Genomic DNA, 26171 nt, shown 5'->3' with positions numbered 1-26171 from the left:
ATCTGGCCTAAATTACAGTAACCAGGGCCTCCACTTTGTCCTGTGAGAAATTCTTGGTCCTTGAACCGCGTTGCATATTGCAGCTCTGATTTTTAAGTTCTCACACCCCATTCAATAAAAGTTCTCTCACACAACTGGTTCTGTAAAAACGTTTGAATCTCGACCATAGCAGTCACGTAAAAAACTTCATTTTTGTTTTCGCGGGGGGGGGGGGGGGGCGGGTGGGGGCATCCTTTTTTTGGCGCAGATATTAGGCTCCACCCCCCCACCAAAAGCTAAAAGACAGGCTGCGTGGCGCCAATTTCAAAAATTAGAACGGGGAAACTTTCAAGTTTTCTTTTGGTGTAGTTGGGTCCGAAAAAAAACGGATGTAACTCTTGAAATACGCCAAAAACCAACATTGGGGAAAATTGAGCCCAAATATGTTCTATTACTTCTGCTATCAGGGCAGCTGCTTTCTGATGCATGGCTTTGCATGTGATGAGTGGTAACCACGAAATGACAGCAGATTAGGTTTATCTTTTATTGTTTGTCAGTCAGTGGGAAATATGCAGTCTTGTCATGTGACAGGTAATTCTGGTTTATTGACTTAAAATGATCAAGGTCTTTAAAACCCTGCTTGTTTCTTTTCTGTCATGGTTCTGTCAAGTTAGGATAAGCATAAATAACAAACTCCCCACAGCAACCCTTTTTGCAGTTTTTTTTTAGTTCCCAGACCAGAAGTAATCTGCCAGGGGGAGCCAGGCAGTAAAGACACCGATGGAAGGGAGAATTTGGTTGATTGCGAGGCTGGGGTGGGGTGGGGGCTTGGAGTAATAAAAGGATGTGTTTTGGTGTGCTGCGCAACCGTTTACATTTTCTTTAGTTCCAGTATACTCTGTCTCTTTCTTCAACTTTCTTGCTGAATGGTAACGGGTGTTTAACCTTTCGTGTGTTCTTGTGTTTCTTCTCCTGAGAGGGCATTTCTGGGGTTTCTGCCAAGCCCTGCGCTAGGAAGTACCTGAAAAAAGCCCGGATAACCTGCTTTCTGTTCCCTTCCTCCTTGCCTGTTTGGGAAATACCTAGCCTTCCCTTCGATCCTCTGCCTTTATTATTCTCCCCTTGTGGTACCAAAACTACTAGGGGAGGCAGGAGGCAGCCACTGGTTTAAACCCACAAGCAAATCATGGTGGACCACCAACATCATATCTTGTCATTAACGGGATTCCTCGCTTATTATTAGTCCGTCCTGATGCACTTTGTTTTTCACTTTCCAAGCTGGACAGTTGAATGACTATTCTTCCCAATTTATGTTTTTCAGGTTGTAAAGACTAATATTGAAGATTAAGGTGTTTAAGATGATTAAAGGATTTGATAGGGTAGATAGAGAGGAACTATTTCCTCTGGTGAGAGAGCCCAGAACAAGTGGGCATAACCTTAAAATTAGAGGGGGTTATTTAGGAGTGGTGTCCGGAAGCACTTCTTCACAAGGTCGTGGAAATCTGGAACACACTCCCGTGGAGGCTGGGGGGGGTCAATTGAAAGTTTCAAAACTGAGATTGATACGCTTTGGTTAGGCAAGGGGCATTAAGGGTTATGGAACCAAGTTGGGTCGATAGAGTTGAGATACAGATCAGCCATGATCTAATTGAGTGACAAAACAGGCTCGAGGGGCTGAATGGCCTACTTGTGTTGCTAATTCCCATTCCCTTGTGATCGTAGATTCCTTATATGGGATATTACAGAGGCAAACTTGCTGGCATTTCTTCATCCCGTTTTCAAAACATTTTTCCATATTGACCAAAAAATGGCTCTTGCATCTTGCAATTTGAAGATGCTGATAGAACCTGTTTTGCTAGATCAGGAGACGATGTTGAGTGTGATGTTGGTTCTAGAGCCCACGCATTTTTTTTAAAAATTCGTTCACGGGATGTGGACGTCGCTGGCAAGGCTAGTATTGCCCATCCATAATTGTCCTCGAGAAGGTGGTGGTGAGCCATCTTCTTGAACCACTGCAGTCCGTGTGGTGAAGTTACTCTCACAGTGCTGTTAGGGAGGGAGTTCCAGGATTTTGACGGTGCGACGATGAAGGAGCGGTGATATATTTCCAAATCAGGATGGTGCATAACTTGGAGGGGAACTTGCAGATGATGTTGTTCCCAAGCGCCTGCTGCCCTCGTCCATCTAGGTGGTAGAGGTCGATGGTTTGGGAGGTGCTGTTGAAGAAGCCTTGGCGAGTTGCTGCAGTGCATCTTATAGATGGTACACACTGCAGCCACAGTGCGCCGCTGGTGGAGGGAGTGAATGTTTAAGGTGGTGGATGAGGTGCCAATCAAGCAGGCTGCTTTGGCCTGGATGGTGTTGAGCTTCTTAAGTGTTGTTGGAGCTGCACTCACCCAGGCAAGTGGAAAGTATTCCTTCACACTCCTGACTTAGAAACATAGAAAATAGGTGCAGGAGCAGGCCATTCAGCCCTTCTAGCCTGCACCGCCATTCAATGAGTTCATGGCTGAACATGAAACTTCAGTACCCCCTTCCTGCTTTCTCGCCATAACCCTTGATCCCCCGAGTAGTAAGGACTTCATCTAACTCCCTTTTGAATATATTTAGTGAATTGGCCTCAACTACTTTCTGTGGTAGAGAATTCCACAGGTTCACCACTCTCTGGGTGAAGAAGTTTCTCCTCATCTCGGTCCTAAATGGCTTACCCCTTATCCTCAGACTGTGACCCCTGGTTCTGGACTTCCCCAACATTGGGAACATTCTTCCTGCATCTAACCTGTCTAAACCCGTCAGAATTTTAAACGTTTCTATGAGGTCCCCTCTCATTCTTCTGAACTCCAGTGAATACTTGTGCCTTGTAGATGATGTAAAGGCTTTAGGGAGTTAGGAGGTGAGACACTCGCCACAGAATACCCAATGTCTGACCTGCTCTTGTAGCTGCAGTATTTATGTGGCTGGTTCAGTTAAGTTTCTGGTCAATAGTGACCCCCAGGATGTTGATGGCAGGGGATTCGGTGATGGTAAGACTGTCGAATGTCAAGGGGCGATGGTTACGCTCTCACTTGTTGGAGATAGTCATTGCCTGGCACTTGTATGGCGTGAATGTTACTCGCCACTTATCTCTAGCCTGAATGTCATCCAGGTCTTGCTGCATGCGGGCATAGACTGCTTCATTATCTGGAACTGAATACTCTGCAATCATCAGTGAACATCCCCACTTCTGAACTTATGATAGATGGAACGTCATTAATGAAGCAGCTGAAGATGGTTGGGCCTAGGACACTGCCCTGAGGAACTCCTGCAGCAATGTCCTGGGGCTGAGAAGATTGACCTCCAACAACCACAACTATCTTCCTTTTGTACTAGGTATGACTCCAGCCAGTGGAGAGTTTGTCCCTGATTCCCATTGACTTCAATTTGTCTAGGTCTCCTTGACACCATGGTCAATTGCTGTCTTGATGTCAAGGGCAGTCACTCTCGTCTTGCCTCTGGAATTAAGTTTTTTTTTTTGTCCATGTTTAGATCAGGGTTGTAATGAGATCTGAAGCCGTGTGGTCCTGGCAGAACCCAAACTGAGCATCGGTGAGCAGGTTATTGGTCAATAAGTGCCACTTGATAGCACTGTCGATAACACCTTCCATCACTTTGATGATGATTGAAAGTAAAGTGATGGAGTGGTAATTGGCCGGATTGGATTTGTCCTGCTTTTGTGGACAGGACATATCTGGGCAGTCTTCCACATTGTTGGATAGATGCCAGTGTTGCAGCTGTACTGGAACAGCTTGGCTAGAGGCATGACAGCTGGGATGTTGTCAGGGCCCATAGCCTTTGCTGTATCCAGTGCGCCCAGCCGTTTCTTGATCTCACATGGATTGAATCGAATTGGCTGAAGACTGACTTCTGTGATGGGGGGACCTCAGGAGGAGGCCGATTATGGATCATCCACCTGGTGCTTCTGGCTGAAGATGGTTACAAATGCTTCAGCCTTGTCTTTTGTACTCGTGTGCAGGGCTCCGTCATCATTGAGGACGGGGCTATTCATGGAATAATCTTCTCCCGTTAGTTGATTTAATTGTCCATCACCATTCCTGACTGGATGTGGCAGAACTGCAGAGCTTTGATCTGATCCATTGATTGTGGGACCGCTTCGCTCTGTCAGTACCATGCTGCTTCTGCTGTTTAACATGCATGTAGTCCTGTGTTTCAGCTTCCCCAGGTTGGTACCTCATTTTTAGGTACGCCTTGTACTGCTCTTGGCATGCATTTATGCACTCCTCATTGAACCGGGGTTGGTCCCCAGGTTTGATTGTAATGGTAGAGTGAGGGATATACCGGGCCTTGAGGTCACAGATTGTGGTGGAATACAATTCTGCTATTGCTGATGGCCCACAGTGCCTCATGGATGCCCAGTTTTGAGTTGCGAGAGCTGTTCAGAATCTATCCCATTTTAGCACAGTGGTAGTGCCACACAACACGATGGAGGGTGACCTCAGTGTGAAGACTTGATTTCATCTGCACAAGGTCTGTGCGGTGATCACTGCTATCAATGCTGCCCTGGGCAGATGCATCTGTGACAGGTAGATTGGTGAGGACAAGGTTAAGTAGGTTTTTCCCGCGTGTTGGTTCTCTTCCCACCTGCCGCAGTCCTAGTCTGGCAGCTATGCCCTTCAGGACTCAGCCAGTTCGGTCAGTAGTGGCGCTATTGAGCCACACTTGATGATGGACATTGAAGTCCCCCCCCACCCAGAATTACATTTTGTGCCCTTGCTTTACCCTCAGTGCTTCTTCCAGTTGATGCTCAACATGGAGGAGTACTGATTCATCAGCTGAGAGAGGGCGGTATGGGGTAATCAGCAGGAGGCTTTCTTGCCCATGCCTGCCCTGATGCCATGAGACTTAATGGGGTCTGGAGTCAATGTTGTGGATTCCCAGGGCCACTCCCTCCCGACTGTATACCACGTTGCCACCACGTCTGGTGGGTCTGTCCTGCCGGTGGGACAGACATACCCAGGCATGGTGATGAAGGAGTCTGGGACATTGGCTGAAAGGTATGATTCTGTGAGTATGACTATGTCAGGCTGTTGTTTTATTAGTCTGAGGGACAGCTCTCCCAATTGTGGCACAAGTCCCCAGATGTTAGTGAGGAGGTCTTTGCAGGGTCGACTGGGCTGGGTGAATCGTTGTATCTGAAGCTAGTGCCAAGTCGATGCCAGGTGGTCTGTCCGGTTTTTTTATTAGTGTTTTTTGTAGCGGTTTGTTACAATTGAGTGACTTGCTTGGCCATTTGAGGGCAGTTAAGAGTCAACCACATTGCTGAGAGTCTGGAGTCGCAAACAGGTCAGACTAGGTAAGGGCGGCAGATTTTCTTCCCGAAAGGATTAGTGAACGAGGTGTTTTTTTACGACAATTGGATAGTTTCATGGTCACTATTACTGATACTAGCTTTTTATTCCAGATTTATTGAATTAACTGAATTTAAATTCCGCAGCTGCTGTGGTGGGATTTGAACTCGCGTCTCTTAGTCCAGGCTTCTCGATTACTCGTCCAGTAAAATAAGCACTATACTACCATTCACATCAATGGTGGGATTTGAAAACAAATAAGGAAAGTGATAAAGATGATGATGCTTAGTGCAGAATATGCCACAGTAGAGCTGTAGCAAAAAATGATAACAACATATCAATATATATTTACTTATTTGAGCAATTACCACAAGCCAGCCATTAGTGAAGTGGTTTTATTTTTTGGTCTGATTTTTTTTTCTTCCCCCGCCCCCCCCAACTGTGTCGTTATGGGTTAAATTTCAAGATATGGGCCCCAAGTTGATGATTTGCTCCTGATTTTTAGGAGCAACCGGTGTAGAACGGAGTATCTAAGAAATCGGAATTCTCGTCATTTAGTTTGCTCCAGTTCTAGTCCGTTAGAACAGATTCACTTTGGAACAGAATTTTTTTTTCAAAAGGGGGCATGTCCGGCCACTTACGCCTGTTTTCAAAGTTTCGTCAGTGAAAACTTACTCCAAACTAACTTAGAATGGAGTAAGTGAAGATTTTTGTATGCTCGAAAAAACCTTGTCTACACTTTAGAAAATCAGGCGTAGGTTACAAATCAGGCGTAGGGAATGGCGGGGGGGTTTAAAGGGAAGTTTACAAACATTTAAACACTTCAGTTTTACAAATAAAGAGCCATTATCAATAATAAATGATAAATACATCAATAAATCAACCAATAAATCAATCAAAAAAAATTTATAAGAAATAATTTTTTTTTTTAAATCAATAAATAAAACATTTTCTACTTACCGACTGCAGCACCGGGAGCCCTCCAACAGCGTGCTGGGATGCCCCCCCCCAACCCCAGTGTGTCTCTGTCAGTGTCTCTATCTCTCTGTCTCTGTGTGTGTGTGTCTCATTCTCTGTCAGTGTCTGTGTTTCTGACAGCGAGGGGAGGGGGAGGAGTGGGGTAGAGGGAGATGAGGGGAGAAAGGAGATGGGGTGGAGAAAGGAGATGGGGGGAGAAAGGAGATGGAGGGGATGGGGGGAGAAAGGAGATGGGGGGGGGGGGGGGGGAAAGGAGAAGGGGGAGGTAGGCTGAACGGGCCGGGCCCGAGACTTCGGGCAGGACCCGTCCCCAGCACCAGATTGACAGGTAGGTGGCGTCGGGTCGGGGGGGTGGTGGAAGGGAGGTCGGTTCGGTTTGGGTCGGCGGGGGGGAGGGAGGGAGAGGGAGATCAGGTCGGGGAGAGGGAGGTCAGGTCGGATCCAGTCCGGGGGCGGGGAGGAGCGGGAGTCGGGTCGGGTCCAGTCGCGGGCGGGGGGGCGGGGGGGGGAAGTCGGGTCCGGAAGCGGGAGTCGGGTCAGGAGGAAGCAGGAGCTGGCCGTGGGAGGAGCCTTATTCACGCAGCCCCAGTGAGGCCATTGGGCCAGGGCTAGGGGCTGCATGCTTTGGGCCAGGGCTAGGGATGCATGCTTCGGGCCTCTCCCACACAGTTTCGGGCACCTGGAGCTACTGCACTTGCGTGCCCACTGTAGCGCGCATGTGCACAGGTCCCGGCACTGTTTTTAGCGCGCTGGCTCCGCCCCCTACAGCTCCTGCTGCGCTGCGCCGAGGGCCAGAGGACCTGCAGGGAGGTGGAGAATACGGAGGGGTTTTTTTTAGGCGCACTTTGTGGCGCGAAAAACGGGCGTCCAGGTCGGGACTGCGCCGTTCTCGGCACGGCTCGAAACCTGGGCCCATGGGCTCCCCCGATTACTCAGTTTTGCTACCGAGCCATGCACACAGTTAATGACCTGGGTTTCATCAACAACGTCTACAAAATTAGCTGATCTCAACTAGTGTGGCAGTTGGGTCGCAATAATTCTTGTTCCTAATCGTTCTCAAGCGATGCGGAAAATGACCACTTGGCAAGTTACTTGTGGATGGCTGGTGTCTGTGTGGAATGGCACCTAGTGTGAGTCAGCTCGTGTCTTCAGGAGGGGAGCAGAGAAATTTGGAAGTTTAGCATAACCTAAACGATAAGCTTGCTGAGAATGAGGATGCAGCAAGGGTGGATTTGACGTTGCTTAATTTGTATTGCTGCTAGGTTGGAAGCTCCTTCTTAAATTTATAAGGAGTTCATGATGTATGTGCCCTGCCCCCCCATCCATAAAAATAGGCCATGTTTTTAACTGGGAGAGCTTAATGACAGGCCAGGGAACATATTTTAAAAAAATGATTTTTTTTTAATGTGTTGGCCCTGAAAATGTTTTGCTTTTTGCCTTGTATAATTCATTTACTTCAGAAAGAGAGTCTTCCATTATGGTGAGGGCAAAGAGTTAAACAAACAGTTTTTGTCACTCAACTCCAACCAGTGGCATGCAATCAGCAGTGAGGCCTGTGATGACCGCAGCAGTCCACCGCCTGTTGTCAGGGTTTAATGGAGTAGGAGGGGTGCTACTGTTGCATCACCGCTTCATGTGCTTTTTTTCCCTGCAGTGTAATGTCCGCAGTTGTGTCAGTAACTCTGTGCCAAAGATTTTTAAAGTTTTTTTTTTCCCTGTCGGTTGAGATAGTACAGCTGCTTTCTTGCGACAGATGGCAGGGTTATCATTCCAGCGAGTCCTAAATACGGTCCCGGCTGATGGAAATAATTATCCTCCCTTGTACCATGTGTTGAAGACCATATCCTCACAAAGGACATTGTGCGCCTGTGATTATGCTTGTGGTATGCAAAATTAGATAAGAACAAATGTCTACAGCACGTTTGGCAAAGCAACAGCGCGTGATGCAAGGCGCATCATGAGGTGAAATGTGCTGGGCCGTAATGAATCAGGATTAGTTAATGATGGATGGTGTGTTTCATTTTATGACGAGCCACACGCACAAGAAACCAAGGGTCTGAGTCTGAGCAAGTTGTACAGCTGTCTGTGCTGGAATATTCAGAAGTAATCTTGAAAGTTGGCCAGTGGTTGAGATAGATATGTCAGGATTAGTGAGTGACACATAATGGTTTATCTATAATGCTGTGGTTATCTGACTCTGGATTGAAGGAGGAGAATTGTGGATATATATATTTAAAAAAAAGGTCTGTGTTCAGCGTTCTCTGCAAATAGCTGGTAGCAAATAGTGGATTTTAACAGGATACTACCATTGCATGACCATTTTTTTTACTGGCTGATGTAAATCCAGCACCGAGTTAGCAGTATAATACTTCACAGAAGTGATGCTCTTGTTCTTTCTCCTGTCAGATTCTTTGATTGAATTTGAACGCAGGTCCTGGAGGTGGAAAGGACAGTGGCACTGTCTAATGCTGCCTCACCCGCAGGGTGCTGGCCTCTCAATGCTACTGCTATACTGCAACATATGGAAGACGCTAAGTTATGGAGTACACAAATGATTCGCTACTGCATATATATATTTTTTTTTACATAAACACTGGGTTACTATCTGTTAATCTACAGAATTAGAAACCAAGTCTTTTTTCTCAAACATGGGGGCGGTGCTCTGTGTATGTTAGCTACCCAGCTACGTAAAGTTAAATGGAATCTACAGTGACAGTATGAAGGGGCTACTGCTATATTATTGACTTAATATGCAAGTGAGGCTTCGGGAGGTGGTGGTTGGACCAGATTGTGAATTAAAAATAATAACTTTATTCAGACTGGCGTCCAGATGAAGGATATTGGGGCCCAAGGTTCGCCACCATTTAGCGCTAAATTTTTGGAGGTATCGGTGTTTTTTGGAGCTAACTTAATTTTGCAAGTTTCGCCAAGGGTATAACGCAGTCCTTAACAGGTAACGGACAATTTTTTTAGTTAACGTTTTTATAACGCCACTCGGGGTCTAACCTACCCGTAACGCCATTTTTGACATTTTTTGCAAGTTCGGCAATTAGAATTTTTTCAAAAATGGCGCAGGGGACAGCTTTGAAAAGCCTTACCCTACCAAATCAGAGTCAGATAGAAATCGACGTTATAAACGCCATCTTGTTTATCGGAGCTGAGTTATAGGTTTTGGAGGAATAGAGAACAACTCATATATTGTATCCAAACTAATTAAAAATGTTTGTGCGGAGGGAAAAGAGAAACTTTATTTGTTGCAGTAAATTGCGAGTTGTAGTTCCACCACCGAACCGCTGCTCACCGGGCTCAAGGCATACAGGGTCGGAGTGCTAGCTGGCAGGATCGCTCCCTCGGCCGGACACAGGAGCTCGGGCGCAGCTTCCAAAGAAGCCAAGCTATGGAGAGGGGTGGCAGCGGGGGGCTTTTCGGCCAGGGATGGGGGGGGGGGGCATTCGGCCAGGGAGGGGGCCGGGGGGCCATTCGGCCAGGGATGGGGGCGGCAGCGGGAGGGGGGGGGAGAGCATTCGACCAGGGATGGGGCCGGGGGGTGCATTCGGCCAGGGATGGGGGCGGCAGCGGGAGGGGGGGGGGAGCATTCGACCAGGGATGGGGCCGGGGGGTGCATTCGGTCAGGGATGGGGGCGGCTGTCGCGGGCTATTTGCGAGCCGTCGGCTGGGACGGGGAGTTTTAGTATTAAAACATTCCCAGGACAGGTACAACACGGATACAAAAGCAAAAATACTGGATACTGGAATAAAAACCAGTGCGGGTCGGCACAGGAAAAATCAGCACGGATTAGCTCCAGAGTTAAGCTGTACAATTACACGTTACCCTGGAAACCTAAATGTTTGGGCAAACGCAAAACTCAGTTTTTCGGCGCAATCAATTAGCTCCACACACAGAAGCTAAGGTCTTACTGCGCAGCGCCAAATTCAAACAGGAAAAATGGCAAAACTTCAAATTTTTTTTGGCGCTACTTCGGCTTAAAAAATCGCCCGTTTGCCTTTTTTTGGTGCTATTTAAGACTATGTGGAATTTTGGGCTCATTGAGCCTAAAAGTGAACAGAACCCTGTCCGATAATAAAAAGTGCACTTCATTGGTTAATCAGTCTTCTCTCCAGTGTTAGTGGATGGGTGGTAAATGTGGCTTGCACCATTACATCTTCCCTTCTCTTTGTGGTTGCCTCCAGAAAGCTTTGTGGACAGAATTCCTTGTAAAAATGGTCCCATTGGGAGACATTATTCAGAATCCTCTTTGCAGCTGTATTTTGTGAATAAGCCACAAACCATTTTTGAAATGGGAACCAAATTCCTTTTCACCAATTACTGTGGCCTTGTGCAGCAGCAAGTGCTGATTGCAGTACTTAAATCCATCAAGGAGAAGCAAAAGCCTATCAAAAATTTTTATGCTAAACTTCATCAATGAGCAGTCTAGCTAAATTTCACACCTTTATCATACAATACAACCCAGCTGTTTGAGAACAGTTGGATCTCTTGTAATGTCTTTTTCCTTTTCACACCATTATTTCTGGAGTCCCCTCAAGGATCTAACCTTGGTCCCCTCCTATTCCTCATCTACATGGTGCCTCTCAGCGACATGACTTTCGGTTCCACATGTACGCTGAAAACGCTCCGCTCTACCTCACCACCACCTCTCGACCCCTTCGTTGCCTTTTTAAAAAAAAAATAAAAATTATTCGTCCATGGACTGTGGGCGTCATCGGCAAGGCCAGCATTTATTGCCCATCCCTAATTGCCCTTGTGAAGGTGGTGGTGAGTCACCATTTCAGAGGGTAATTAAGAATCAAGCACATTGCTGTGGGTCTGGAGTCAGATATAGGACAGCAGATTTCCTTCCCTAAAGGCATTAGTGAACCAGTTGGGCTTTTACGACAATCCAGTAGTTTCAGGGTCACCATTACTGATAGTAGTTTTTTTTTAAATTCCAGATTTATTTGATTGAATTTAAATTTCCCAGCTGCTGTCGTGGGATTTGAACTCATGTCTCCGGATTTCTAGTCTAGTAACATTACCACTATGCTATCGTTTCCTCTGTGTTGCCAACCTGCTTGTCCAACATCCAGTCCTGGATGAGCTGCAGTTTCTTCCCATTAAACATTGGGAAGACTGAAGCTGTCGTCTTTGGCCCCTGCCACAAACTCTGTTCACTTGCCACTAATTCTATCCCCCTCGTGGCCACTGTCTCAGGCTAAACCAGATTGTTTGCAACCGTGGCACCCTATTTGACCCTGAGCTGAGGCTCTGACCCCAAACACCGCCGACTTCCACCTCTAACATTGTCTGTCCCCACCCCTGCCTCAGCCCATCGGCTGAAACCCTTATCCATGCTTTTGTTGCCTTCGGACATGCCTGTTGCCCATCCAGAACACGTTAAAGGCACTATATAAATGAAAGTTGTCGTGAATTTACTGGGTCAGAATTTGTACAGTTGCTTTCAGTCTGTGCTTTAATAAATAACGAAACAGCAACATGTTGCTTCAACCATAGAGACATAGAAATTAGGTGCAGGTGTAGGTCATTTGGCCCTTCGAGCCTGCACCACCTTTCAAGAAGATCATGGCTGATCATTCAACCTCAGTACCCCGTTCCTGCTTTCTCTCCAGAACCCCTTGATTCCTTTAGCCGTAAGGGCCATATTTAACTCAGTTTTCAATATATCTAATGAACTGGCCTCAACAACTTTCTGCGGTGGAGAATTCCACAGGTTAACAACTCTCTGAAGAAGTTTCTCCTCATCTCGGTCCTAAATGGCTTACCCCCTTATCCTTAGACTGTGACCCCTGGATCTGGACTTCGCCAGCATAGGGAACATTCTTCCTGCCTCTAACCTGTCCAATCGTGTCAGAATTTTATGAGATCCCCTTTCATTCTTCTAAACTCCAGTGGATACAAGCCCAGTCGATCCAGTTTCTCCTCATATGTCAGTCCTGCCATTCCGGGAATCAGTCTGGTGAACCTTCGCTGCACTCCCTCAATAGCAAGAATGTCCTTCCTCAGATTAGGAGACCAAAACTGAACACACTATTCCAGGTGTGGCCTCACCAAGGCCCTGTGCAACTGCAGTAAAAACCGCCCTGCTCCTACACTCAATTCTCTAGCTATTAAGGCCAACATGCCGTTTGACTTCTTCACCACCTGCTGTACCTGCTTGCCAACTTTCAGTGACTGATGTATCGTGACACCCAGGTCTAGTTGCACCTCCCCTTTTCCTAATCTGTCACCATTCAGATAATATTCTGCCTTGTTTTTGCCACCAGAGTGGATAACCTCACATTTATCCACATTATACTGCATCTGCCATGCATTTGCCACTCACCTAACCTGTCCAAGTTACCCTGCAGCCTCTTAGCATCCTCCTCACAGCTCACACCGCCACCCAGCTTAGTGTCATCTGCAAACTTGGAGATATTACATTCAATTCCTTCATCTAAATCATTAATGTATATTGTAAACAGCTGGGGTCCCAGCACTGAACCCTGCGGCACCCCTCTAGTCACTGCCTGCCATTCTGAAAAGGACACATTTACTCTGACTCTCTGCTTCCTGTCTGCAACCAGTTCTCTATCCACGTCAATACATTACCCCCAATACCATGTGCTTTAATTTTGCGCACTAATCTCTTGTGTGGGACCTTGTCAAAAGCCTTTTGAAAGTCCAAATACACCACATCCATTGGTTCTCCCTTGTCCACTCTACTAGTTACATCCTCAAAAAATTCTAGAAGATTTGTCAAGCATGATTTCCCTTTCATAAATCCATGCTGACTTTGACCGATCCTGTCACTGCTTTCCAAATGCTCTGCTATTTCATCTTGATAAATTGATTCCATCATTTTCCCCACCACCGATGTCAGGCTAACCAATCTATAATTCCATGTTTTCTTTCCCTCCTTTTTTAAAAAAAAAAGTGGTGTTACATTAGCTATCCTCCAGTCCATAGGAACTGATCCAGAATAAATAGAATGTTGGAAAATGGTCACCAATGTATCCACTATTTCTCGGGCCACTTCCTTAGGCTGCATCCCAGAGTATTTATCAGGCCTTGCGGATTTATCGGCCTTCAATCCCATCAGTGTCCCGAACATCATTTCCTGACTAATAAGGATTCCCTTCAGTTCCTCCTTCTCGCTAGACCCTCGCACCCCTCGTATTTCTGGAAGGTTATTTGCGTTTTCCTTCGTGAAGACAGAACCAAAGTATTTGTTCAATTGGTCTGCCATTTCTTTGTTCCCCATTATAAATTCACCTGATTCTGACTGCAAGGGACCTACATTTGTCTTCACTAACCTTTTTCTCTTCACATATCTATAGAAACTTTTGCGGTCAGTTTTTATGTTCCCGGCAAGCTTCCTCTCGTACTCTATTTTCCCCCTCCTAATTAAACCCTTTGTCCTCCTCTGCTGAATTCTAAATTTCTCCCAGTCCTCCGGTTTGCTGCTTTTTCTCGTCAATTTATATGCCTTTTCCTTGGATTTAACACTATCCCTAATTTCTCTTGTTAGCCATGGTTGAGCCTCCTTCCCCGTTTTACTTTTACTCCAGACAGGGATGTACAATTATTGAAGTTCATCCATGTGATCTGTAAATGTCTGCCATTGCCTATCCACCGTCAACCTTTTAAGTATCATTTGCCAATCTATCCTAGCCAATTCACGTCTCATACCATCAAAGTTACCTTTTCTTAGGTTCAGGACCCTAGTCTCTGAATTAACTGTGTCACTCTCCATCTTAATAAAGAATTCTACCATATTATGGTCACTCTTCCCTAAGGGTCCTCGCACAACAAGGTTGCTAATTAGTCCTCTCTCATTACACAACACCCAGTCTAGGATGGCCAGTTCGCTAGTTGGTTCCTTGACATATTGGTCTAGAAAACCATCCCTAATACACTCCAGGAAATCCTCCTCCACTGTATTGTTAGCAGTTTCGTTGGCCCAATCTATATGTAGATTAAAGTTGCCCACAATAACTGCTGTACCTTTATTGCATGTATTTCTAATTTCTTGTTTGATGACATCCCCAACCTCACTACTACTGTTTGGTGGTCTATACACAAGTCCCACTAGCGTTTTCTGCCTTTTGATATTCCACAGCTCTACAGATTCCACATCATCCAAGCTAATGTCCTTCCTTACTATTGCGTTAATTTTCTATTTAACCAGCAACGCCACCCCGCCTCCTTTTCCTTTCCATCTACCCTTCCTGAATATGGTCCTTTTTGATTTTTGCCTTGGATTTCTCTACCCTCCACTTTTACTTTTCTCCTTTCTATATTATGCTTCTGCCCCATTTTACTTCCCTCTGTCTCCCTGCATAGATTCCCATCCCCCTGCCATCTTAATTTAACCCCTCCCCAACAGCACTAGCAATCACTCCCCCTAGGACATCGGTTCCGGTCCTGCCCAGGTGCAGACTATCTGTTTTGTACTGGTCCCACCTCCCCCAGAACCGGTTCCAATGTCCCAGGAATTTGAATCCCGCCTTCTTGTACCATTCCTCAAGTCACACATTCATCTTGGCTACCCTGCAATTTCTACTCTGCTTGCCGCATATATGTTTCAAATACTAGGGGAGAACATCTTAACAAAGATTTAATATTTTTAGAAATTTGATCACCAATCCTTTTGCATGGTTTGCATTATGTGTTGTGGAGAAATGCAGCTTGTAAAATGACATTGATTTTTTTTTTACATTCTACTACCTTTCTTTCCTGCTAGATTTCCAAGCTTAAAACCGCCCCAGTTGGAATACTTTATCCAGAGAATTTGGTTTCAAAATACTGCTGTAATTAAGCTACTTCAAAAGCGTGACCCACCTGGGATCGTTTTTACGAAGAAAACCTGCCTGCTACGAAATGAGATAAAATGTTACACTTTTAAACGTTGGAATTCACAGCTGCACACAGTTGATACCAAAGTTCAATTTGTGGTGCATATTGTGTGTGAACTATGAAGGATGGTGAATTCACTCCTAATTCACCACCCAGAAATAATCCAGTATCCTGTGAGGGCCTGAGTGGTGGACCCGATATTCTGTCATGTTTGACATCATTGTCCAGGCCAGTAGCACCTGAAGAAGTGGCAAAGGGGGGAAACAAAATCAATACTCTGATAGAAAAAAAATTCTGTATGCCGTGAAAGCAGATTGGTAGCGCAAGTCTCGGGACATGATTGGACTTGGCTATAATGTCCCCCCCAGTGGATGAACAGCCTGCCAACAGTCCCTATTTAGAGTAACATAAAGAATGGCTACTTGTGTGAGGCACTGGAGGGAGGCCATGCCTGTGGAAGGAACAGTACCCCATTGTGACTTCAGGAGAAGGAGGTAGGAAATAAGAGGTACAAAATCCCCATGGCCTTAGATTTCATGTGCATTATTTGAACATTTTGTTTTGGTATGGCTTTCATTTTCTATAATACTGGATATATTTTAAGTTGGTTGACTTAATTTTATTTATCATGGAGTAGCCTCAGTATCAGGGTATCTCCAGAATCAGGCTGTTGCAGAGCTCTAGTTGGGAACACTCGGTTATCTGTTAACCTGTACCTGCTGTTTTGACTACAAGGCAGTCTCCGTGTAAACACGTGTGTTTTTGGCCCTACTGGCGGATGAATACTTAACGTGGTTGTCTGAAATTCTTCTCTCTGCTATTTCAGCGGAGGTGTTAGCCTATTTATGCTGAAGGGTTTAATGCCACAGCTATCGTACTGGAGAAAGCAATTGCAGGCCACTGTGTTACATGTCTGTCCACTGGTATTCTACAGCATAATTTTAGGCCCTGTAATTAACACGATGGTCATTCCAATACAAAGAGATCTAATAGTAGTCCCCCTGACAGTACCAACCATTGTGTTCTCTGCCTTATGCACAGAGGTAACGTTTTCATTGTGGCACTCGGCAAACTTCATTACTTACAGTGCCAGCTTTTTGTCTCTTGACTTATTACACAAGAACATAAGAAATAGGAACAGGAGTAGACCATACAGCCCCTCGAGCCTGCTCCGCCATTCAATAAGGTCATGGCTGATCTGATCTTGGACTCAGCTCCACCTCCCCGCCCCTCCCCATAACCCCTTATCCCCTTATCGTTTAAGAAACTGTCTATTTCTGTCTTCCACAGATTTACAACCCTCTGAGAGAAGACATTTCTCCTCATCTCTGTTTTAAATGAGCGGCCTCTTATTCTAAGATTATGCCCTCTAGTTCTAGTCTCCCCCATCAGTGGAAACATCCTCTCTGCATCCACCCTGTCAAGCCCCCTCATAATCTTATACGTTTTGATTAGATCACCTCTCATTCTTCTGAATTCCAATGAGTAGAGGCCCAACCTACTCAACCTTTCCTCATAAGTCAATCCCCTCATCCCCGGAATCAATCGACTGAACCTTCTCTGTACTGCCTCCAAAGCAAGTATATCCTTTCATAAATATGGAAACCAAAACTGCACAGTATTCCAGGTGTGGCCTCAACAATACTCTGTATAGCTGTAGCAAGACTTCCCTGCTTTTATACTCTATCCCCATTGCAATAAAGGCCAAGATTCCATTGGCCTTCCTGATCACTTGCTGTACCTGCATACTATCCTTTTGTGTTTCATGCACAAGTACCCCCAGGCCCTGCTGTACTCAGCACTTTGCAATCTTTCTCTCTTTAAATAATAACTTGCTCTTTGATTTTTGATTTATTGAGGACTAGCTGTCTCTTGCTGATTTGAGGTGACAAGAAAAAGATGGGAAATGCATGTACATGGCAGAATTTCAAAAGACACAAACAGTCCGGTCCCTCTTTTGATATGCAGACCGCTGTTACTTAATGACCCTTGACATTAACTGTGATCTGTTTCTTCACAGTCTTTGTGCCAGAAATAGAGAAGACCATGAAAAGAGGCCGGCTTCCTAGCAGCAGTGACGATTCTGATGACAATGACAGTAAGTGTTTTGTTTGGTTACAATGAAAGTGATCTTGCCTCCAGGTTATATCAGCCGCTTTACTTAAAACAAGTGAAACAGGAGGGAGACCATTGAGGTAATTCAACCTTTTGCTCGGTCATCAAAGCTGAATAATTACACATATTAGGCTCACATACCCTTTCAATCACTGTGCCCATTCATGTATAACTGTGATGAAATTCAACTATTGAGATACACTACATTCACTGAAAATATTAAATAGCTCCCCCAATGGGTCAGTGGGTAAGTGGTACTGACACATGCAGAGTAGAAAGGTCATTGATTTGATCCCTACACTGTGCTGAGTTAGCTGATTTCAGCCAAGATAGTAATTGGGGTTCAAAAGTTGGCCTGTGTCCCTGGGCTAGGGAGGGCTTTCCCAGTTTTGATTATGGTCTGCCGGAATTGAGTGCATGTGGAACTTGGGTTAGCATAGAGCTGCCTTGTCCTGGTTGAACAATTTTCTGATACTAAACTGTATAGGCTCATTACTGAAGACTAGCCACAGTTTGCGGAACCACATACACGGTCCTCAGAGAAAAAGGAAGGTAATCAGAAAATATGTTCTCCAAAGGAGTGAGAGAAATGCATTTTTTTTGAAACCCGCATTGTAATATTGTAATCTTGCATCCATCTATATTCATTTTTTTCTTTTCTCCCTATCTCTTTTTTATATGTAGCGGTGTCATTTTATTTACATAGAAATATTGCTCCTTTTCTCATATTGATTCACTAGGGTCTATTTTATGAATTAGTCCTCCTGGAGTGCAGCTTCATCTGCCACGAGCAAGCATATATCACAAACTTGGGAGCAAAGATCAGCAGGTCTTCTGGGATTTTCCACCCTATATAGTCTTTCGCACTCGCTGCTGACTTCTATCTAATTCCTTTCTCTTGTGTCATAATCCTCAAAATGTTAAGTATGAATCAGCTAATCTGAAGTAAGAAATACTTCTAACCAAAATTCCACTTGATCTGTTCAACTGAATTCAGCTGTATTTTAAATTAGTTGGTATTTCCTTTATTTGTGTAGCAAAGCCTGTGCAATCTTTGATTTTGAGAATTCCGTGTGTTGTTTGGTTACCCTTTGCTCCCACGGGGACAAAATGAAAGCAACCATTCATGTGAATGTCATATTGTTCGAAGTCTTTTCCAGTGGAGCAAGCATCTAAAATAAAGACATAATTTGATTTGGCTACTTTGGGCAAAGGAGTGGATTTATTAATATAAATATATATATTTATAGTCTTTGCAAATTACAGTGTGTTTAACAGTGCTGTATCCTTCTATTATGGGGAAGGGGGAGGAAAGCCACAGTCCAGTACCAAATTTAATTTTGGTATTTTTTTCTGGTTAATTATGTGTGAGTCTATCTATAACTCCATCCATCCATATCTATCTTTCTGTCTACCTCTCCATTGCTCCTTTCCATGAAACCCAGTGGTTCAGCTCTACTCCCTTCCTCCCTCGCAGTAGTTATGGGAGTAGCCTAGCTCTTTGCTGCTCTCTGCAGCTCCATGCCGTTCTTCCTCCCTTCTGCGGGGCACAGTGGAGGAATGGAAATTTTAAGTGAGCAGGCAGCCATGTTGCCTCCTGTCCGGCATTTGCCCTCGGGTTCCGCTGTGCTCCCTCCCCTTTCAGCCTTAGCTTCGTTCCCTGCTCAACCCACATTAAGATCCTGCAGCACCCCCCCTGCCCTGCTCCGATTTCCCCTGCTGCCATCTTGGCTCATCGTTCATGGCTTTGCCCATATCGGTTACAACTCTAGATCTACTGCGGCATCAACAAGAGGTCCATTAAACCCATGGCACCAATCTGTGGCTCCAGTTGCTCCATTTCCTCCCAAGCCAGATCCTGTCTCCCTTCTGGGTCTGTTGCAGATTAATTGATAGAGATTAATTGCGACGATTTGTCAACAACTCTATTTATCATTGTATCACGTGATGACCAGGATGGTGAAAGACAAACTAGATGGCCCTTGGTGGTGTTTCCTTACCTGCCCAATATTCCCACTTCTGACGAGGGATATTTTGTCACTCGTGTTGCTATCTGTCCTAGCCCCTTTAAATAAATAAATAAATAAATGAAAACATTTAAAGTGACCACATTTTATGTATCCGTAAACAAACATCTTTGCGATCTACACAGACAAATTAGGAAATATACAGAAGAGATAGTTGGAATGATAGAATAAATAAGTGAGAGAAAAAGAGAAATGGCTACAGAAACAATAGGCGTATATGAGAGCCATACAGAGAAAGAAAGACAAAACAAAAAGACGAAGAATCCGCAATTGGAAGAGAAAGGCACTGATGAGAAGAGGCAATTTTTATATTTATCGATGAGCAATGCCACATAAGATCAGCTAACAAATTATCCAGCCGTTTGTGTTCTGTAATTCTGAAATGAAAAGCTCGTCTGAGAATTTCTGTAAGAATTATTATTTGCATGCACGATTGAATTCTACAGTCATGAATGCAATTAAAGCAGCAACAGAGCCCTTGTTAAATTGTGTGTGAGCTTGGCTCAGTTAGACGGATTCTTGCCTGAGTCAGGAGGTTGTGTTCAACCCCCACTTCCGCATTTGAGCACCTACTGAGGGATTTGTTTGTGGGGCAGTTATTTATTTGTATGAGACATAAAATGGAGGTTCCATCTGCCTGTTCCGATGGTTCAGCTGGATGTTGACGATCTTGTGGTGCTGTTTGGAAGAAAAACATAGCGATTTGGAGTGGGAAAAATAGGTAAAATGTGATCCCAGTAATTACAAAGAGTAAAATTCCAAATTTCACTGCCCTCAATCAAGAATTGAAATACTAATGCTAACTGTTGAGATAAATAATTTTGTTCTTGACTCATACTATGTATGAATCTCAAACTATCCAGGCTTGTTGCAGACAGACCAGTTCATCTTCAGGTCAAGTGTCAGTTCTTCTAAGTTTGTAGATTCTTGCCTCTGAGTTAGAATGTCACAGGTTCAAGTCCCATTGCTGGATTTGAGCCCACAATCTAGACTGACACTTCACATCGGTCATTTGGTCGAGTTGTTAAACTGGGGTCTATTTTGATGGTTCAAGTGAACATAAAAGATCTCTTATAGAAGAGCAGGGAGTTCTCCCGGTATCCTTGCCGATATTCTTCCCCTAACCAACACTACTATAAACCGATGAATCGTTCATTTATCTCATTTGTCATGTGTGGGACTTTGCTGTGTGCAAATAGACTGCTGCGTTTGCCTACTTAACAACAGTGATTGAAATTCAAAAAGTAATTACTTGGCTATTGAAGTGCTTTGTGGCATCCTCAAGATATGATGTGGCTCAGTATAACTGCAAATTCTCCTTTATTTCCTTTTTCATGACGAGGACAAATGATTTGGCATAGTTCAGCATTCCGCAACAAATACCGTGCATGACTTGCTGACTCGGAAGTTCTGGAGGCAGCGAAAATGCTCGTTTCTGATCAGATTCAACTGATAATTCAATTAGCACAACAGATCCTTTGACCTACTCATGACTGATCAAGGTACTTTGCTTCCAAGAAAACAAAACTGATGTTGATTTTTTTTTAAAAAGGTCATTCAACCTCCTGGTCCCAGCATTCTAAATCACAGCACAGGAGAAGTTCCACATCAAGACACGAAGACCGAAAACCATCTGAGGTAATGCCTAGTTCTTGTCTGAAATATTCTCCTCCTTCCCCCCCCCCCCCCCATTCTCCTCCACTGAAGGTGTTGGCTCTCATATTGGAGTATTGCTACACAAATATCAGCCATCTTCCAGTCCCTTCCTATGTGAGCTTCTGTCATGAGTGTCGATGGACTGGAGGTCATTGCAGCTGACCTCAGCCACAGAGACACATGCTCCACAGCGATCAGGAGATAGAATGCCAACTGATCTTTCTCCTCCCTAGGATAGAGCCTCGAATTCAGTTGTAGCATCCATTGTTGAGATCAATCAATGCAGCACAGACTGGGGATTAACCTTTGCACCTTCCTCCTTTATATGGCTTTGCCGTAAAGTCAAAACTCTGAGCCACTAGGATGGTCCTGCTTTCAGGCTACCTGATGGCTGAGAGGTAAAGTCACTGCCTTTGAGTCATCACGTAAACCCCCAAGATTTGCTTTTAGTAAATATAGAAAATAGGTGCAGGAGTAGGCCATTCGGCCCTTCGAGCCTGCACCGCCATTCAATGAGTTCATGACTGAACATGCAACTTCAGTACCCCATTCCTGCTTTCTCGCCAATAGAAACGTATACCTAAAAATGAGGCATGAGCGTATTAGTATTAAATTATCAGCATTTCTAGATCTGTTTTCTCAACGGTTTAATTGCAGTTCCTGTAAGTGGACCTTGTTTCCTATGATTCAGGAGTTCTACTTTTTTGATAATCTGCCCTTTGCAGAGTTGAGAGACCCAATAATTATTGGCTTCCTTATTTCCATATGTTTTGATATGTTTAAATGCTTTATCCTATCCTGTTTCCAATTTTCAGATTCTTTCCTTTCAGCTTCTGTAAAAGAAAAGAGCATTTTAGGACATTTCCTATAATTTAGACACCAGATTTAGTGCCAGGTCAATTTTGCCTTTTGAAAACTGATCACTCAACAGTAATCTGCACAGAATCACCTTGTCCAAGTTTTAGGGTTTCACCAGGAAGCATGTTAACTCATAAGTTGCCTCAGCTCTAGGAAGGAAAACAGGCACCGTCCCAAGACAGTTAATGCAGGCCACCATTATTATTGTTATTACTGATCTTTTGGGGATCTGTAGTCAAATGTTCCCTGTAATTCTCTTGGTGCACGGCCCCCTTTAACTGGCTGCGTGGCCCATTCAAATTTCCGTGCATGCATGGTTTTTTCCCAATTAAAAGCCGGTGAACGGCCTGCATGGGACTGCTAGACCATAACATTGTCTGTAGCCCACTTTTGTCCTTCTGGATGTTTGTTTAGTAAATATTAATTCTGTCTTTGAACAGCGTTTAATATTATAGAACCTGATGTGTGTATCGTGGTATATCTACCTATCTGGATATAGCTAGCACACCTCCAGTGATGGCTTCTCTTCCCCTACCTGCATCATCACCTCTGAAGTCCCCCGAGGATCTATTCTTGGTCCCCTTCTTCGCTTTGTCTATCCGATGCCCCTAAGTGACGTCACCCACAGCCACTGGGTCAGCTTCCCTATGTATACTAATGACATTCAGCTCTGCTTCTCCACCACTTGTCTTGACCCAATGATCATCTCTGTGCTGTCAGACTGTCTGCCCGACTTGCATTTTTGGATGAGTCAGAACTTCCTTCAGCTGAACATTGGGAAGACTGAAGCTATTCTCTCCAACTGTTATAAACTCCTTTTATTTTAACACTGATTCCATTCTCCTTCCTGGCCTCGCATGTTAAACAAGACCCTGCAAGACCTTGCCGTCCTGTTTGGCACTGCGCTTCAAACTCCACATCCTCTCCATCATCAAGACCACCGATTTCTATCTGTTATTTGATCCCCTTTGTCGCTGAAACCATTATCCTTGTTTTAGTCGCTTTCAGATTTTTCCAGCGCCCTTCTTGCTACCTTTCCTTCAGCCACACCACATACACTATTACCTGTCGTGCTTACCCATCATTTTGGACCAATGTAGGTGTATAGGAATCAATATTGCATGTACATCGTTTTTCTTCATTTTCAAAATATTCAGGACCTCCTTCCACCCTATAATATTTAATGGATACTGCATTTAATCAAAAAGTATTAGCTTGCCATCACTCTTTCTGAATTTACAATTTGGAGATTCCTTATTGTTAAGCATTGACATCCTTCTGCCTATGATGTCCTTGACTAAACATTCCAATGCTACTGCTCGTGTATTTGGATATTGCCTGGATTTTGGTATTTTTGCCCAATTTTCCAAGGCTGTAGAAAAATGTAGAGTCGGGGGGGAAGTCTTTTTTTAAATGATCAGTGGAGCTTTTCTGATTGCCTAGTTGGGAAATGCACCACTTGTGCAATACTAATCAAACAAAGGCCTCTGGTTTGATTCATAGGGCAATAACCTCCACTTTTTTTGCATGTTTAACGGCCACTTAACACCCATTTTACTGCTGAAATTACGTAGAACGCCCATTTTGGCACAAAATGGAAACTGACGGGCATTTTTTGGAAACTTATCGCCAAGCGTTACTTTCCCCATGTGCTTAACGGCGGGAAAATATATTACCACCCGCCCACTTTTTTTGGGCGAAATCAACGCCCATAATATTGCCCAGCATTACTTTCCACACGGAATTAATGCCGAGATTCAATATTAACGCCAGCCCACCGTTTTTTGTTGTAAAGAACATATTTACCCACACTAGCGGCCATGAGATCGCCCAGCGCCAATTTCACCACCTCGTAAACACACCGCCCACAATATTAGTCGCCCAAAAAAAGCACCTAGAAAAAGTGGAACTAACGGGAACAAACGCCAGCGGTGTGGCTGGTATTTGTTAAATCCCACTCTTGCGTGAGGATCTGATATCTGAAAGATTTGCCTGAAAGTGCGCTGATGTGAGTGACAACGCGGACACACTGCTATGTGTGTGCAGCCTCAGACATCAATGGTACCCATCAGCTTGATGCCAGTTAAAGTTTACATTGATTGATAAGTTGTATTTAACCCTTTTATGGTAAGGAATCAACAGTGTGTTAACGGTCCAGCTATCTGAGACAATGCGCAACAATGTTATGTTCAATAACAAAACTTTGATACCAACATTAGTCTGAAATCATAAGTATCACAGCCAACAACACCCAGCCCCCGCCCACACCCCACTTTTCCCACCATTGACATAAATCACATGTTCAACATGTCCAGCAACACAAAATACAAATACAAAGGCAAAGCAGGAATGTGGTCCCCAGCCCCCATACACTGTAACAAACTGCATACATCCAGATATAACAGAGCCATCACCTTCGCACTTGCACCTCACTTTCCTTCCCGCCCCCCCCCCCCCCCCCCTTCTCTCCACCTCTACCCCTTCCCCTCCTCGCTCCACGGCGCCTAGCTGCGGTGCCTCATTGGGGGGGATGAAGGCAGATGCGGTGGTTGCACGGGAGCGGGGGCTGCCGAGGGGGCAACAGTCTCTGATGCAGAAGCAGGATCTTAGTCCTTGCTCTCAGCTGTCGTTTGCAGAGGTGGTGTGGAACCTAGCGGTGCCGTGCTCGGGGACCACTGGGAGGCCTGTGGCAGCAGTGTTCCTGGATATTGCATCCAGGGCCTCTGCTATGCGCGGAATGTACTCGGTCATGGTGGCCAGCTGTCGGGATATGCCCCCCAATGCTTTAATGAGCTGGTCACCAATGCCTACAGTCCTCCTGGACAACTGTACCATCTCTCCGCTCTCATGTCGCGCTCGTGGAACAGACCTGCCGCGTTCATGAGGCCTCTGCGGGGTCGGCGCCGTCCTGGGGACAAATGGAGTGCCCTGTGGTGAGGTGCTTGGGACCGGTACCTCCAGAGTGGAGGCGGGAATGACCAGGGGACCACTAGATGGCCTTGGGATGGAATGGCTTCTGGAGCGTGGCGATGCAGGTTCTTCGAAGTCCGCGTTCTCATCCATGGAGAACAGCCCCAGTGGATTGACGGGTGAGAATCGGAGCTCCTCAGCACCAGATGTAGGATCGTCCGGAGTGTCGGGCCCCATGCCCCCACCTTCTGGCCTCTGTGGTCTTGCCTGGGGCCGCGCTGCTGGCTGAGCTGCAAAACACGAATGAGGTTATTAGAGGAGAAGGGGGTGCTAGGGTGACAAGGTGAGTCCAGCACTACACACAGCATATGCACGACAAAAGCACCACCGCTATCAAAATCATCACAGACATCACATTTCATGACCATCAACAATGGTGCATTGCAATGATTTTCAGTAGGCCAGCATTATTTCTATGACAATTTTAGAAATCATCTATCATATATGATCGGATATGAGTGGGTGTGGCATCTATTGACTTTACATGATGCAATGATGTAAGCTTTACTCGAGTGGCATCACTTCAGGGTCTGCAGATGCGTCCGGGTGTGCTTCCCCACGAGTGCGAGCACACGTTCCTCCATCTCAGTGATGTCGCTGGGGACTGGTGGCCCCCCCCACCCGTTCGTGTCTGCATGGACCTCATCGTTGATAACTTCTTCTGTAAAAGGTGACAGGACGACATGGCATGAGATCATTGCGTGATACTGTCACAGAGACTGATGCAACACATAACCGACAGATGTAATCATGATTATTATGATAATTATCATTCTTTACCTAAAGACGTACACAGTGACCGCAGGCTTTGAGTAAAACATTCCTGGTAAAAGTGCAAGACCTCACGTCTGCTGATAGTCACTCATGACTGTTACAAATCAAATTATATAAATACATAAGTACATGTAAATCAATGTAATACTTACTCTTGCGGATCTCACAAGGTCGTTCCATCATTTGCGGCATTGGTTGCTCTCACGCACCTCGTTGGTCGCCGACAAGACCACCCCTGCTATCTCTGTCCATATCTTCTGGTATTCTTTTGGGGTGGGCTTCCCACGCCCTCCCTCCCTGTGTCAAATCACCCCAGCGTAACTCGACCTCCTGCGGGAGGGAGGCAGTTGCCTCGTCCGAGAACCTCCTGGCTCTATTGCACCCTCCAATGTGCTCTTCCCACAGCTCACTGCTCTCTCCAGCATCAGTCTCCACAGCGTTTTGTGATTCCTCCTCTCTCTCCCTTATAGGCCAAATTCGGTCAAATATGTGGCTGGTAACACCTACTTTTTGTTTGCCTACTTGCTGTGAAGCTCTAAAGTCTCCCTCCTTCGTCCCAAAGCAGCCACACCACACCCAGACATGCCTTCAGTCTCTCTGAGCTCTCTCTCTCTCTCT

General features: G+C 45.2%; 1 protein-coding gene across 5 annotated transcripts in view; it reads left to right on the top strand.

The window, feature by feature from the left end:
- LOC139248873 (protein Jade-1-like) overlaps nucleotides 1–26171 on the top strand; it is a 162792-nt gene that overhangs the window by 57927 nt on the left and 78694 nt on the right. For 3 of the 5 annotated variants that reach the window (XM_070872245.1, XM_070872238.1, XM_070872247.1), the window contains 2 exons: nucleotides 17174–17251; nucleotides 20848–20933. In XM_070872245.1, coding sequence (XP_070728346.1) covers nucleotides 17200–17251; nucleotides 20848–20933 — 138 coding nt within the window. In that variant the 5' untranslated portion in view covers nucleotides 17174–17199. Of the gene's footprint in view, nucleotides 1–4168; nucleotides 4199–15406; nucleotides 15648–17173; nucleotides 17252–20847; nucleotides 20934–26171 lie in introns of those variants that run through there. The other 2 variants (XM_070872231.1, XM_070872226.1) reach the window with 2 other exon arrangements.

Source organism: Pristiophorus japonicus, chromosome 2 (genome assembly GCF_044704955.1).
Source record: "Pristiophorus japonicus isolate sPriJap1 chromosome 2, sPriJap1.hap1, whole genome shotgun sequence".
NCBI lineage: Eukaryota > Metazoa > Chordata > Chondrichthyes > Pristiophoridae > Pristiophorus > Pristiophorus japonicus.
This window is presented reverse-complemented; position numbering and strand designations above follow the sequence as displayed.